General features: G+C 40.8%; 1 protein-coding gene across 3 annotated transcripts in view; it reads right to left on the bottom strand.

Annotated features, from left to right (window-relative positions):
• The window catches only part of B3galnt2 (beta-1,3-N-acetylgalactosaminyltransferase 2), a 42,608-nt gene that overhangs the window by 19,185 nt on the left and 8,491 nt on the right, over positions 1–14,932 (bottom strand). The window contains exons 2-5 of one of the 3 annotated variants that reach the window (XM_029547404.1): positions 12,853–12,924; positions 10,725–10,872; positions 6,228–6,328; positions 1,562–1,758 (exon numbers count right to left, since the gene is read on the bottom strand). In XM_029547404.1, coding sequence (XP_029403264.1) covers positions 1,562–1,758; positions 6,228–6,328; positions 10,725–10,872; positions 12,853–12,924 — 518 coding nt within the window. Of the gene's footprint in view, positions 1–1,561; positions 1,759–6,227; positions 6,329–10,724; positions 10,873–11,993; positions 12,178–12,852; positions 12,925–14,932 lie in introns of those variants that run through there. The other 2 variants (XM_029547406.1, XM_029547405.1) reach the window with 2 other exon arrangements.

Here is a 14,932-nt window from a genome sequence, read left to right as displayed (position 1 = left end):
CCCTCTTCTGGAGTGTCTGAAGACAGCTACAGTGTACTTACATATAATAAATAAATAAATCTTAAAAAAAAATAGGACAAGTTGCAAAACAGACATTTAATCTTTTATTAACACCGCTAACAGCATTAGCAATTTTATTACTTTTTAAGATAAACATTTAATTGTGTAGCTCAGGTTGTCCTTACACTTGTGATCTTCAAGCTCAGCTTCCCTAGTGCTGGGATTTTAGGTGTACATGATCATGCCTGGGTGAAAACAAAGACAGCCCAGGAATGCCACAGAAGAGCCAGGGGTGAGGAAGAACACCGTGAAACACTGTCCTCTGGACGTGACATGTTTGTTGCATACAAAACTTAAAACAGTGACTACCAACACAAGACCTGCACAAGACCAAGCCACTGAGAGATTCTAGCATGAGACAGAGAGGAGCTGCTAGGTCCCACCATTAGCTGTGGAGTTGCTGACAGTTGCCTTTGGGGGGAGACTCACTTCTCTTTTCTTTTCTTTTTTTGTCTTTGTTTTGTTTTTATTTTTTAAATGTTTATTTTTATAAATGTGAATACACTGTAGCTGTGTTCAGACAAATCTGAAGAGAAGAGGTAATTGGATCCCATTACAGATGTTGGGAACCACCATGTGGTTGCTGGGAATTGAACTTAGGATTTCTGGAAGAACAGTCAGTGCTCTTAACCACTAAGCCATTTCTCCAGCCCCTCACTTTTCTTTAGAAGTATGACTACTGGTAGGTTTCCCCGTGGATGATCCCAAGCCCATGTTTATATATACAGAACTAACTGAACTCAGTGGGCATACATACATACATACATACATACATACATACATACATACATACAGGAAGGAGGAGGGAGAGGAGGAGGGTGGTCCAAGCTATATAGTCCTGGTTGGCCTGGAATTAACTTTATTGATTAAACTGGTCTTGCTTCTACCTCCGCCTCTTTTTTTTTGTTTTTGTTTTTTGGTTTTTTGGGTTTTTTTGTTTTTTTCTGAGACAGGGTTTCTCTGTATATATATCCCTGGCTGTCCTGGAACTCACTTTGTAGACTAGGCTGGCCTCGAACGCAGAAATCCGCCTGCCTCTGCCTCCCAAGTGCTGGGATAAAAGGCGTGTGACACCATGCCTGGCTCAGTTTACAGTTTTAAATTAAGGTTTCTGATCCAGTTTGAACTTGTATTTTATATAAGGTAAAAAGATAAAGATATAATTTTATTCTACAGGTTGATATACAATTTTGCCAGTACCAGTTTTGTCTTTTCTCTAGCTCATGCTTCTGATACCTTCATTAATGAAGCTATGAAGAATTTATACTGGGAATGTCTAGTCCAGTCCAATTGTTTTGTTTTTTGGTACATATAACTCATGTATCTATAATAATCTCTCCCCAAACCAGCATTGCAATACAATGTACTATAACTTCAACCAATATAGGAAGAAAGATGGAAGTTACACAACCACAGAAAGTGATTTAGTCTTTCAATCTATTGGAACCACAAAGAAAAGTTGTTTCAAAAGAAGAAAAATCCTGTCCATGTCAGTACACACCTCCTGCTCTGTCTGATACAACTTGACTGTGATGTTCCTTTGAAAACCAACATCATTGGCATCGTAGAACACTCCAAGACTGGTAATCACGATTGGGTAGAGAACTCTGAAGCTCACGCTGACAACTCGGTCTTCAGAGAGTCTAGATGAGGAGGCATCTTCAGGAAAGCTGAATGCCTCAATTTCTTGATTCAAAACTAAAACAATGAGAATAGGGTTTATATAACCAAATAAAATACAGACTTCTGCACACACACATGAACAAACACACACATACATCCCACCGGTGAATATTAAATATAAGTCAACTCCAAAGCATCTATCTACATGGGAGGACTGGATAAAGATAATAAAAGCAGTACTTAGTATAGTAAAAAAGATTAGGAATTTGATCTTGGTCTGCAAATCAAAAGATTCTACCTCTTATTAAGCAATGAAAAGTTTATGGTATGAAGGAAAGCACTGTAGAATAGGAGTAACTGAAATCACTTCAAGCAACACTGAGGAGCTTGTTGTAAAATCTTTTGGGCAGGTAAGTAAATCAGATTTTGATCACCTACTATACCATTGTCCATTATATCTATACATTAACTATGTCTCTGTGTGGGAGGAGCCACTCTTGCCAGTTAAGACTGTAACTCTAAACAACAGTAAGGAATTGTCTCAAAGGATTACAGACTCAGGAATGAGACTTGGGTTTATGACGCACAAGTCAATGCTCTTTTTACTGGTGAATTAGCTCCCCAGTACTGGGAACTGAGCCTGAGATTTATCCATGTTAAGCGTTAACTCTACCACAGAGCTATATCCACAGTCAATAGTCTCTTTCAAGTAAACTTTTCTAATTACTATAGATTAGATAATACAGATAATACCCCAAAAAGTACCAGTACTAGTTTGAGAAATATAAAACCTACTTTCGGGCTGGAGAGATGGCTCAGAGCCTAAGAGCACTGATTGCTCTTCCAGAGGTCCTGAGTTCAATTCCCAGCAGCCATATGGTGGCTCACAACCATTTGTAATGGGATCTTATGCCTTCTTCTGGTGTGTCTGAAGACAGCTACAGTGTATCCATATACATATAGACTGTAACCAGTCTCTACATTTCTATCAGGGCTGTGAGTCCAGTTCAGTGGGGTAGCAACACCTATTTAGTACACACAAGGCTCTGGGTTTAATTCCTAGCACAGAAGCTCTCATCACAAACCCTGGATCACTGGCGTTGGTAGTGAGTGCATGCCTTTAATTCCTGCACTTGAGAGTTCAAGGCCAGCCTGGTCTATAGAGCTAGTTCTAGGACAGCTGGTGCTACACAGAGAAACTCTATTTTGGGAAGAAAAAGAAGAGAAAACCACTGGGTCCCTTGCCTCAAAAGAACACAATAACATACAAAATTCTGCGTTGTCAGAATTTACCAAGTTCACTGATATCTTAAGAAAGATAGCCCTGCTTTACAACAGAGACTCTAGAATATGGCCTAACAATGTCCACATAGGGCATTCGGGTCCCTTACTTCAGTCCTGATACTTGGCAGATTTTCAATAAAATGAAGATTAATAGGAAATGCTGCATCTTGTTAACAGACATAGGCAGGAGAGGCTAACGGGGACAGACAGATTTTTGCCATAAGCAAGAGAGCACTGCCAACATCCTAACTGGATAACAGTAAATTTCTCTCCTTAATACACTCAGAGGACTAGCCGGAGAGATGGTGCAGAAGAGTGGGCTGCTCTTCCAGAGGTCCTGAGTTCAATTCCCAGCAAACACATCTATAATGAGATCTGGTGTCCTCTTTTGGCACTCAGGCATACATGCAGACAGAACACTGTACATAATCAATCAATCAATCTATATCTATATCTATATCTATATCTATATCTATATCTATATATTCAGCAAACAAAAGGCATCTATCCAAAGTAGAAGCATATGCATTAAAAACAGCAGGTCAAGTTATTCCTAAACTCTATTTACCTTAAAAAAAATGTACCTTAAGCTCAAGCTGCTTGTAGCAGGAAATCTTATTGCTTTGATAGCAGCTATTAATCAAATTTTCTAGACATGTGGCAACATGATTAATGCTCATCATGACCTTTAGATACTGAAATAACCCAAATGCTCAGGAGGTAAGATTTTCTTACATTAAACAGTGCAGTTTAAAAAACTGTTTATGTATTAAATGGTGAGCATTTTCTGTTGTTGGTGGTGGGTTTTTTTTGTTTGTTTGTTTTTCAAGACAGGGTTTCTCTGTGTAGCCTTGGCTGTCCTGGAACTCACTCTGTAGACCAGGCTGGCCTCGAACTCAGAAATCCGCCTGCCTCTGCCTCCCGAGTGCTGGGATTAAAGGCGTGGAGCATTTTCTATTAATGGAACATCCACTCCTCTCTTAGTGATAGCACTTAGGATGGTAAGGTCCAGATAGCAAGTGCTGGGGATGGGACCAGTCTGCACACTGGTAGGCAGGCACAGCCAGTAGGCCATACCTCCAGCCCTGTTTAGGTTTCTGTATGTAGTTGTTTAACTTTGATTTAGTTTTCACCTCTTTAACTTTCTGTAAGCTACTGCATTAGCAACAACACAACATCTGATGAGGTTTATGATCCTTTTGCTCTCGACAGAAAAGTTAATGGAATCTGTCTTCAGAAGAACACATGTACATGTAGAATTTTGTCTATAATCCTCTGCTTTATAATACAGACTAGAATATATGCTCGATATATTTAAAAAGTGAGCTGGAATATAACCTATGAAAAAGCCAGGTTCTTTAATAAGTATCTATGGAATCCCAAGACCTACAAGGCTCCATGGGAGAGCTTTTTTTTTTTTTTTTTTAATAGCATCTAACTCTGTAGTTCAGGCCAACCTGGAACTCATCAAGTAGCCAGGTTGATCTCAAATTTGTAGCAATCTTCCTGCCTTGACGACCCAGGGGCTGCAATGACAGGCATGTACAGATACAGATCTATTCCTTGCTCCAGATGATGAAATATAGAATCAGGAGGCACACAGCTAGAATGTGGCAGAGCTGGCTTTAGAGCCAGATTCACAGCCTTCATCTGCATATTATTAAACTTCTAAAAGGGAGATATACACAACTATGAAGGCCTGACAAACTTTAAAATACCAGAATCCAGGCCCAGTACACTGAACAGAGATTTGGAAAACCTCCTTTAGAACTGCAGCAGAACATCAGAGGAATGCCAATTCAGTGGTAACAGCCAACAGAGTGACCTCATCGGCATCAGCCCATGCATCCTCACCCACCCTCATCAGCATCAGCCTCTGCATCCTCACCCACATTCCACAAACTTAATTCTAAGGAATGTAGTTTTTTGTTTGTTTTTTGAAACAGGGTTTCTCTGTGTAGCTCTGGCTGTCCTCAAACTCACAAAGAGCCTCCCAAGTGCTAGGATTAAAAGTGTGAGACACCACTGACTGGCAATAAAGTATTTTTTAACATTTCAAACCTGTTTCTTTTGCAGAAGCTTAGTCAATACTTCATGACTTTTAACTTTTTAAGTTAATAAATAAATAAATTAATGCAGAAGTGATCTTCCCACTTCAGGTTCCTGGTTTTTAGCAATAATTCAAAATCAATGTTAACTCACAATATGCATATTATGGCTATTTTAAATTAACTGATAAAATCACCAGTTTTCCAAAAGTTCAAAATTCAGCAATCTATGAGTGTAGTGGCTATTCCTGGTTGTCAACTTGACTATATGTGGAATGAACTACAATCCAGAATTGGAGAGCTCACCTGTGATCCAGATCTTGAGACTGGGGACAAACAAGTTTCTGACCTGGATCTTGGCAAGGAGATCTTGTGGCTATGAAAAGTTTAGGTGCAAGCAAGGGAGTACACACCTTTAATCCCAGGAAACTAAGCAAAGAGATCTCTGAGTTCAAGGTCAGCCTGGGAAAAACAAGTACCAGATCAAAGCATGGTGGTTCGCACCTTTAATCTGGGCCACACCTTCTGCTGGAGACCCTATATAAGGACACTGGAAGAAGGAAGATTCGCTCTTCTTCACGTGCTTGCACTTACTTGCCAGCACATCTGCTGGAAGCTACTTCTACAAAAGACCAGCTGAAATAACTAGCCTGTGGGACTGAGCAACTACTAGATCCTTGGACTTCCCATTCCCAGCTGACCACTGTTGGGGAGCTGGACTACAGACGGTAAGTCATCATAACAAACTCCCTTACTATAGAGACTATCCATGAGTTCTGTGAATCTAGAGAACCCTGACTAATAATACAATGAGTAAGCTAATTTTTCAGATGCACTAAGTCTTCCTGAAGAACAGCCCTAAAAATCTGTGTCAGTAAATAATCTCAGAGAGTCCCTAATTAAGTCTAATAAGTCTGTCAGAAAGGCTGGAACATAAATTTTGATGACAAATATTTTGTTGATTAAAAATAGACTTTCTTTTTTTTTTTTTGGTTTTTCGAGACAGGCTTTCTCTGTATAGCCCTGGCTGACCTGGAACTCGCTTTGTAGACCAGGCTGGCCTCGAAGTCAGAAATCCGCCTGCCTCTGCCTCCCAAGTGCTGGGATTAAAGGCNTGCGCCACCACACCCGGCAAAAATAGGCTTTCCCATAAAATTTAGCACCTTTTACTTGACAACGAACTTAAGAATGACAGCCTAGAGGACAACGCACCTGGATTGGTGATGTTGAGCAGTCGGCAGGAGTAAGGATCCTCCCTGTCTTCCACAGGCACTTCACAGCCACGGGCACCTATTATGAACTTCACAAGCACACTGAAAGATGGGTTGGCATTAAAGTCAGTAATAGATCTTCACCTCACACTTCCCACTTCCTCATGCCCATTTCAGACCTTTGAGGCCCTAGCATTTATGAAGGCTGATTTATAACTTTATTTTTCCGGCCTAACAAAAGGAGAGGGCATGCAACCCAAGGGCTGCTAACTATTGAGTGACATTATATGAGCTCTCTTCTGTATACTAAAGCAGGTGTAAATGCTTGGCCTGGCTACCAGCAAATGTTCATGTTAGCTAACAGCGGATCATGGGAACATCAACTTCTTGGAAGCTGCATTTAGAATTTTCCTTTTCCCTCACTAGACTAATGTTTCTGTAGGAGGTGTTTCTCAAACCTTGTGTTACTGGTCACCTTGTGATCTGTTACTCGGGTTACCTATTGCCCTTCATCTCTCTTTGGTCTGCTCATTCTTCTTACTCTCCATCCTCTGGCAACAATTAGTTATTCCTAAGGCTGTAACTGGTCCAAGAATGATCCTTAAACTTGAACATCTAGTGTCAACACAACTTCTAAGTAATCAATCCTCAAGTGCTTTGGCATTGTCATCTAGATTATCCACAAGGAGCTGAGTTCTAAAGTGCTAGCTTAAGAGAACCAGTTGTCAAATTTTCAACAAATTTTGTAAATGATTAAGTACAGTCTTTATTAATTTGCAGAAACAACTAAATATATTTAAAACAAGGAAACACTAAATTCTCCACTTTCTGGGTTTCTTACTAAGGTTATTTACACTTTTATCTATTTGATGGAATAGTCATGATGTATCTCTTTACAATTCTGTGACCAATTACATCACAGTAGTTGCTTGAAATTGGCCTTTGTGAAAATATCTAAACCACAGAAATTGATAAACAATAAGGACTCAATTTCTTGTATCACTGTTTCACTAGACTATGAGAAAATGTTATTAGTGCAGATTAAGCTTACATATAATAGATGTCCAGCCTTTACTTTCTGAACAGTACTAAAAGAATATAAATAGATTTTCTTCTCTACCTGCCTCTGCCTCCCAAGTGCTGGGATTAAAGGCGTGCACCACCATACCGGCTGAATAGGTTTTCAATGTCCAAAAACTATTAGATGATCCAACAAAGAAGTCACTGACTTCATTGACTAAGAATAAAGTACTGACATATCTTAGCAGAAAAAAAATTGAACATTATTTTTATGTGTATGGGTATTTTGCCTGCATGAACATCTGGGTGCCACATGCAATATAGTTCCCATGAAGTCAGAAGAAGGTAGTGGGTCTCCTGGAACTGGAATTACAGACAGTTGTGAACTGCCATGAGGGTGCTTAGAATTGATCCTGGGTTCTCTAGAAGAGCAAGTAGGTGCCTGTTGAGCTCTCTCTCCAGACTTAAGTCTTATTCTTTAACTTAAAATATTTACTTCAGAGCTATATGCCTTTGGTGATTCCACCCATAAGTTTATTACAAATTTAATATTCTGGCAAAATAGAAACATTTTATGAAAATTAACTGACCAAATAGAATTTACTAATTTTACAGAGTACTACATGTCATTAACTATCAATTATGTGCTATAAGTCTTTATATCAATAAAATTGTGATAAACCTAGGTACATATGAATACACTTTTTTTTCAGGGAGCCATTCAATAAACATTTAGAGAGAACACCATAGCCTGAGGGTACCTGAGCTCAAGCACCTTCAGCTGAGCTTTTCTCTTCTCATCATACTTTGCACATTGACTGAGGGTTTCACAACTCTCAACTCAGACACCTCCTGTTCCCTCCACAGACTCGATGAGTCACTACGAAATAGTCACACCCCTCAGCAGTTCTTGTCTGAACAAGTCTGCTCCTACACACCTGCTTGCCATGAGCTACGCAGGCCACTGTGGACCTCCCACAGACACAGGCCTTTCCTCCTTTCCTTTCCCACTTTTACAGTGTCCTCTTGTTCTCTGCCTTCCTAGGCTTTGCCTCTGCTCCAGCACTTACCTCCCAGAACCCCAGGTTACATGTGACTGATGTTATTTAAAAAGACTGATTTTATCATCTTCTGTCTGCCTGCAAAGGCTAGAAAAGGGAGTTGAAATCTTGGAGCTGGAATTCCAGGAGGTTGCAAGGCACCAGATGAAGGTGTGGGGAATCAGACCTCAGGTTTCTCTGGAAGAGCAGCAAGTATTCTTAACTGCTGAACCAGCTCTCCAGCCTATTCCAGGCTATTTTACATATATCTCCATTGTACCCCATACTGTACTATCAACCTACCTATATGTACTAAACTTCAAGTCCCCTAGACTCCAGTTGCACATTTGTGTTCTAACACACACAGTGCACTACCTGATTAGGATACATTAAAGTGATAAACTACAGCCTATTACAGAGGTTGAAATCAAACACAGTCCTCATAATATAAATAACATGTTTGACTCCTTTGGTAAAACACAAGATATCAAAGAATTCCATAACCACAGAATGCACTGTCTTTTACTACTGGCCATGAATATGCTAACTAAATGATTCTCATCTTTTTTATCTTAATAACCTTACTAAATTCATATAACTACTATGCCCTAGAAAGTTACTTTTGGTCTTGAATATGTTTTTATATAGATAATCCATTATTTTCAGAAAACAAACCACAAGCTTACTTCATTTAAGTAACTGCTTCAAAGGCAAAAGAATTTCTGGTATAAATTATACTCATTATTTTTAGTTCCAAGGCATTCACTCAATTGTTGAATATCTATTTTATTCTTGGCCAAGTTAGGTTAGAGATACTGGGGAATCTACCAGGAGATAAAAATCAAAGAGCCTATCTCCTAGTGGGGAGTGATGAGTAACTTATAAATGTATTAAACATGCCAGTTGGTGATACATCTAATAATAAATGTATTACACATGTCAGTTGGTGATACATCTAATAATAAAGTCAAGCAGGGGAAGACAGTGATGGAAAAGTGGACTGCTATGTAATCTGACTGTCAGCAAGGGTAGACATAGAGACATTTAGTGAAAGACAGTGAAAGAGTGGTCAAAGCAAGAGCAAAGGCTCTGAAGCAGAAGCTCGTGTAGAGTACTGGAGGTGGGGGAAAGAGGGGTTGGGGAATGGGAAAGATGGTATCATATGTTTTTCTCACAGCAGAAACCAGACTTTGTGTGTGTGTGTGTGTGTGTGTTGTGAAAACAGAAGGGTAGACTCTTTAGTGGGAGGGACTCATCGTAGGAAGGATGAGTCGGTGAGAATAAGTATGAGCAAATACAATGAAATTTTAAAATGTTATAATAATAAAAACCACCATTATTTTGTATGTATTAAAAAAAACAATCCCAGGAATATAAGGGAAACACAGTGAAGTGACTATACAGAAGAAAATGTAGACTGATTGAATGACTACAATAATTTGGAACTTTTATTATATTTATTTAGAGACACACATCATGTAGCCTAGAGTGGCCTCAAACTCACTATAAGCTAAGGAAGACCTTAAACTCTTGTCTATACCTGATAGGACTTTATTCTAAGATCAGAAAAGACAATGGATATAGGCAAGTGTGTGCATGAGTGAGGGAGTACACACATGCGCGCGCGCATAGACACACACACATCAATGGAGAGTTATGAATAAAAAGTTAACAAAATTTGACTAATCTTAAGAGGATCATTCTGGTCTGGCAGCTATATGGAAAACCAAATATGGAATAATGGAATATGTCTAATGGAAAAGCAAGCAATCCATATAGAGGATCTTCTGCAATAATCCAAATGACAGGTGAAGACAGTGTAGATACGGTAGGCAGTGGTAAAGGGTGTGAGAAGTCTGATTCAGAGTGTGACCGACAAGCTGCACCAACAAGATGTGAGTGGGTATATGGGATGTGAAAGAAAGGAAAAGGTAACCCATGATTGTGGTCTGAGTAGTTGCTGGCATGTTCTGATTGGGCACGACAAGAAAGGCAATAGGAACTCAAGTTCTGGAGACGGTTCTGAGGCCCTTCCTTGTTAGGTTATAAGATTTATTATTGCAATCATGTACTAAGGAAAGCTATCAGGAAGAAGAATGGAAGCTGCCATGAGGAAGATAGGAAATCTATAAATGTTCACTATTAGTGACAAGAAAATTCCCAACTGCAATTTACCTCAACAGCCAATCAAGAAAATGACAGTTTAATATAACCCCAAGAGGATTCACTCTGGAAGAGTCCCGGTATCTTTCCACCATAGGTAGCTCAGTCCTGTGCCTTTCTCTCCAGCTCCTCACTGTAGCCTTAAGAGATTATCATGCTGAGAAGGAACTCAGGCCCTTAGTACATGATTGCAATAATAAATCTTAGTTAAAACTAAGGATTTTTGTTCTTTTTCAATTCTTGAACCAGGTAAGGGAACAATTCAGAAAACCCACCGTTGACTTAATGTAGGATGTTGCAGCAAATTCTTCAGCCAGGTGTTCCTTATCACATTTCGAAGTTTGTGGTTATTTCGAGCTGATAACACACCAACTACCACATCATAGTGACTAAATTTCCAGTGAGGAAATAAGGCTGATTGATCTTTAAATAAGTAAGATAAATTGTAAGTTAGTCATGACATCTCAACTACAGTAAACTCAGCATATTTCATAAAAAGTTTATTTCAAATAAAACACACTTATACTTGTAAATTATACAGATAAATAGAAACACAATTTTAAATTTCATTTGAAAATTAAAAAACCCATAAACTCAGCATCTTATGTACAATTAACATATTGGTATATAGGCTTTTGGTATCTCACATATATGCAAGCATAAGAAAGATTTTCAAGGTTGCTAACGGTGGAGGGAGGGCGAGTTTGGGAGTGGCAGGGGGGGGGGGGNGGGATAGGGGGTTAGCAAGAGAGAGGACAGGACCGACCGGTGCAGGGCCCCAACAAGCTTCTTCCTACACCCTGTGCCTCTGCAGTTCCAGCGAGTGGACCAGACGGCTGAGAGGAGAAGATGGGGGGCCCTGAGGATGACCTGATTGGAATCCCATTCCCAGACCACAGCAGCGAGCTCCTGAGCTGCCTGAACGAGCAGCGCCGGCTGGGCCATTTGTGCGACCTCACCATCAGGACACAGGGTCTTGAGTACCACACCCACAGGGCTGTGCTGGCTGCCTGTAGCCACTACTTCAAGAAGCTCTTTACAGGGGGTGAAAGGGGGACTGTGATGGGAACAGGGAGTGGTGGGATGGCTTCTGGGGGAGTAGGGGCCAGTGTGTGTGAGCTGGACTTTGTAGGGCCCGAGGCCCTAGGTGCCCTGCTCGAGTATGCTTACACAGCCATACTGACCACCAGCAGCGCCAATATGCCAGCTGTATTCCAAGCCGCTCGGCTACTGGAAATCCCGTGTGTCACTGCTGCTTGCATGGAGTTTCTACAAGGCAGTGGACTGGAAGTCCCCAGCCCAGATGAGGGTGACTGTGAGCGAGCCCGACAGTACCTGAAGGCTTTCCCCACTGCCACCACCACAGCCTCAACCTCAGGAATGCCCAATGGTGAAGACAGTCTTCCACGGGTGCCCCTCCTACCACCGCCGCCGCCGCCACCTAGACCTGTCGCCCACCGCAGCTGCAAACCCTGGAAAGCTTTTCTTCAAACCAAAGGGGCCCAAGAAACCCATCTGGTCCCTGAGGCCCCCACAGTACTCACCCATCCTTTGACCTACGAAGAAGAGGTGGTTGGTAGAGTGGGTAGCAGTGGGTTTGGAGATCGCTACAGTCCTCCCACAGGTGCAGCCTCACCTGCTGAGGGACCCCTGAACCATGAAGTCTTTGAAGGTGAGGAAGAAGAGGAGGAGATGGTATATCCCCCAGCCTACCGGCTAGCACAAAGTAATGAGCCCTCGCTATCACCACAGGAGCTGGGCTCAGACGAAGATACCATTGATCCCGACCTAAGTTCGCTGCACCAGGACGCCCTGGCACCAGGCCTGGATGGCCAAAACAAGCTGGTGCGAAAATGCCGTTCACAAATGCCCCAAGAGTGCCCAGTCTGTCACAAGATAATCCATAAACTGCCTCGACACATGAGGACCCATACTGGTGAAAAGCCCTTTGCCTGTGGGGTCTGCGGCGTCCGCTTCACCAGGAACGACAAGCTGAAGATTCACATGCGGAAGCACACAGGAGAACGTCCCTACTCGTGCCCACACTGCCAAGCCCGCTTCCAGCATAGCTACGACCTCAATAACCACATGCACCTGTACACTGGAGACCGGCCCCATGAGTGCCACCTGTGCCACAAGGCATTTGCCAAGAAGGATCACCTGCAGCGCCATCTCAAGGGTCAGAACTGTCTGGAGGTGCGCACCCAAGGGCACCGCAAGGATGACGCGCCACCTCACTACCCACCACCCTCAACCACCACCTCATCCCCTGCTGGCCTTGACCTCTCCAAAGGCCACTTGGACACCTCCCACCTCTCTGGCTCGATTCTGGGAGCAGTCGGCCACCACGGGACCCCCAGCCACTACACAAGAGCCCTCTGAGGAGGAGAAAGGAACACCTACCACACCACAGGCCAAAGGTGCCATGGAGTCCTCTTAAAAGAGATGAATGGGCTGGCTGGAACAGCACAAGGCCTGGGACACCATGCCAAGCAATGAGGAGCATGTAAAAGAAGTGGTATCGGGTCAGAGATGCTGAACCTTGTTGGTATCACAATCAAACACCTCTTCCCCCCAGAGCCTTCATTCCAATTACAAGCTGAGGTTTTGGGGCACAAGCTCTCTAGATTGGGGTGACCACCCAAGGAGTTAAACATGAAATATATATGTCTGTCTGTCTGTGGGTGTATACACACACACACACAATAAAGGTGGGGTCCCTGTCCCCAGCCAGTACTGGAGAATTGAAGCAATTAAAAAAAAAGATTTTTAAAACAAGTAAGTTTTGTTTTAAGAATCAGCTGTTAAAGACAAGGCATAAATAACAAATAATAGGCAGTAAGAAAATTGATTAGGTCACAGTTGGAATCTTAGATCCATCACATATTTACTATGAGATTTTTTTGGGTGTTGCTATTGTTGTGTTTTGAGACGGGGTTCTAACACACTGTCCAGACCCACGTTCAACACCTACAATGGTGAAGACAACTAGCTCTGAACTTCCAATCCTACTGCCTTCATTGCCCCAGTACTGGGATAACAGGCAGGTACAGCCATACCTGGCTGACTAAGTTATTTAACCTCTGTGTCTCAGTTTTCCTTAAATATAAAAAGACTACAATATTTCTCATAAATATATAAGAATTAAGTGAGGTGTTGAGTATAAAGGTTCTAGTTTAGAACTAGTAGTACATAAGTGATAGTTATTAAGTTTGGGGGACGAATCAAAGAACCTCCATGTTGGACACTCACTACTCCTCTCTCCTCTCTCTCTCTCTCTCTCTCTCTCTCTCTCTCTCTCTCTCTCTCTCTCTCNCACACACACACACACACACACACTAGTCAGCTAAAACTTTTTTTTATTACAAACCAAATTTTCTAAAGAATGAATCAGAATTAACATTTTAGTAAGTAGAAAGTCATATATGTAGCTCACCTTTCACTGTTGCACTATCTATGGAGAGGATTCTATTTCAGTTTTAAAAATTCATTCTTAGAAATAAGACAGAAGAGAGGCTATGCCTTTCTTTTTATTGCTAGCTTTTAAGCTTAAGAGCTACAAGCTTATAAAGAACTCCAATAAGGATTCCATTTTATCTTTCTACAGTGGTGGGAATTGATTCAAAAGGTTTTCTCTTTTTTTTATTTTTCAAAAGTAAATTACTGAGAGCCAAGGATCTTCACCATATTAAATGCAATGTTTTTATATGGTGTATGCTCTAGGTATTCAGTCTAAAATGCAACAGAAACATACCTTCTCAAAGAACTAATTAATTAGGAAACTGATTTACTATAATAATTTAAAATATATTAAATTATAACAATGTTAATACAGTTAAGAATTTTCATATAGCTAACTTTATTTTCCACAAAATAGATTATATTCAATGTACTTGTAAAAGGACATTTCAATTCTAAAGAGATATTTGTATTGCTCTATCACAAATCTTGTACCAAAATGAGTTCTATAAAGACATAATTTAGCTTGTTCATCATCCTTAAACACCTGCTATTAATATAGTAAACATTACATACAGGCTCTCTTTTCTTTTGATGTGTTGGGGACCTGTGCATGCTACGCTACCACAGACTGACCTACACCCCAAGCCCAATAATATGATTTAATGTTCATTGCCATGACACACAGGTACTTACTGAGCAAATGAGAAGACAATACAGAGAATTCAGTACTTTGCCCTAATTATTAAATTTTTTAAAATTTCAGAGACCAGAAACATTTTTCTCAATCATATAACAATATATTAAAAGCTATAGCTATTGCTAGAACTAACACTAAATGAGTAAAATTTGGAATAAAATTGAAATTCTTATATAAAACTGACAATGATATTAATAGTAAACATACTCTAGTGACAGAATAGAGGCAAAGTAATCACCACCCAGTCCCATAGCTAAAATAAGGCACTACCTCAGGTAAGCAATTTGTCTCCCAAATATCTCTATATCTCTATTTCTTTTCTTT

Source organism: Mus pahari, chromosome 16 (assembly GCF_900095145.1).
Source record: "Mus pahari chromosome 16, PAHARI_EIJ_v1.1, whole genome shotgun sequence".
NCBI classification, from domain to species: Eukaryota; Metazoa; Chordata; class Mammalia; order Rodentia; family Muridae; genus Mus; species Mus pahari.
Note: the sequence above shows the minus strand (reverse complement) of the source record. Positions and strands in the feature narration are given on the sequence as shown.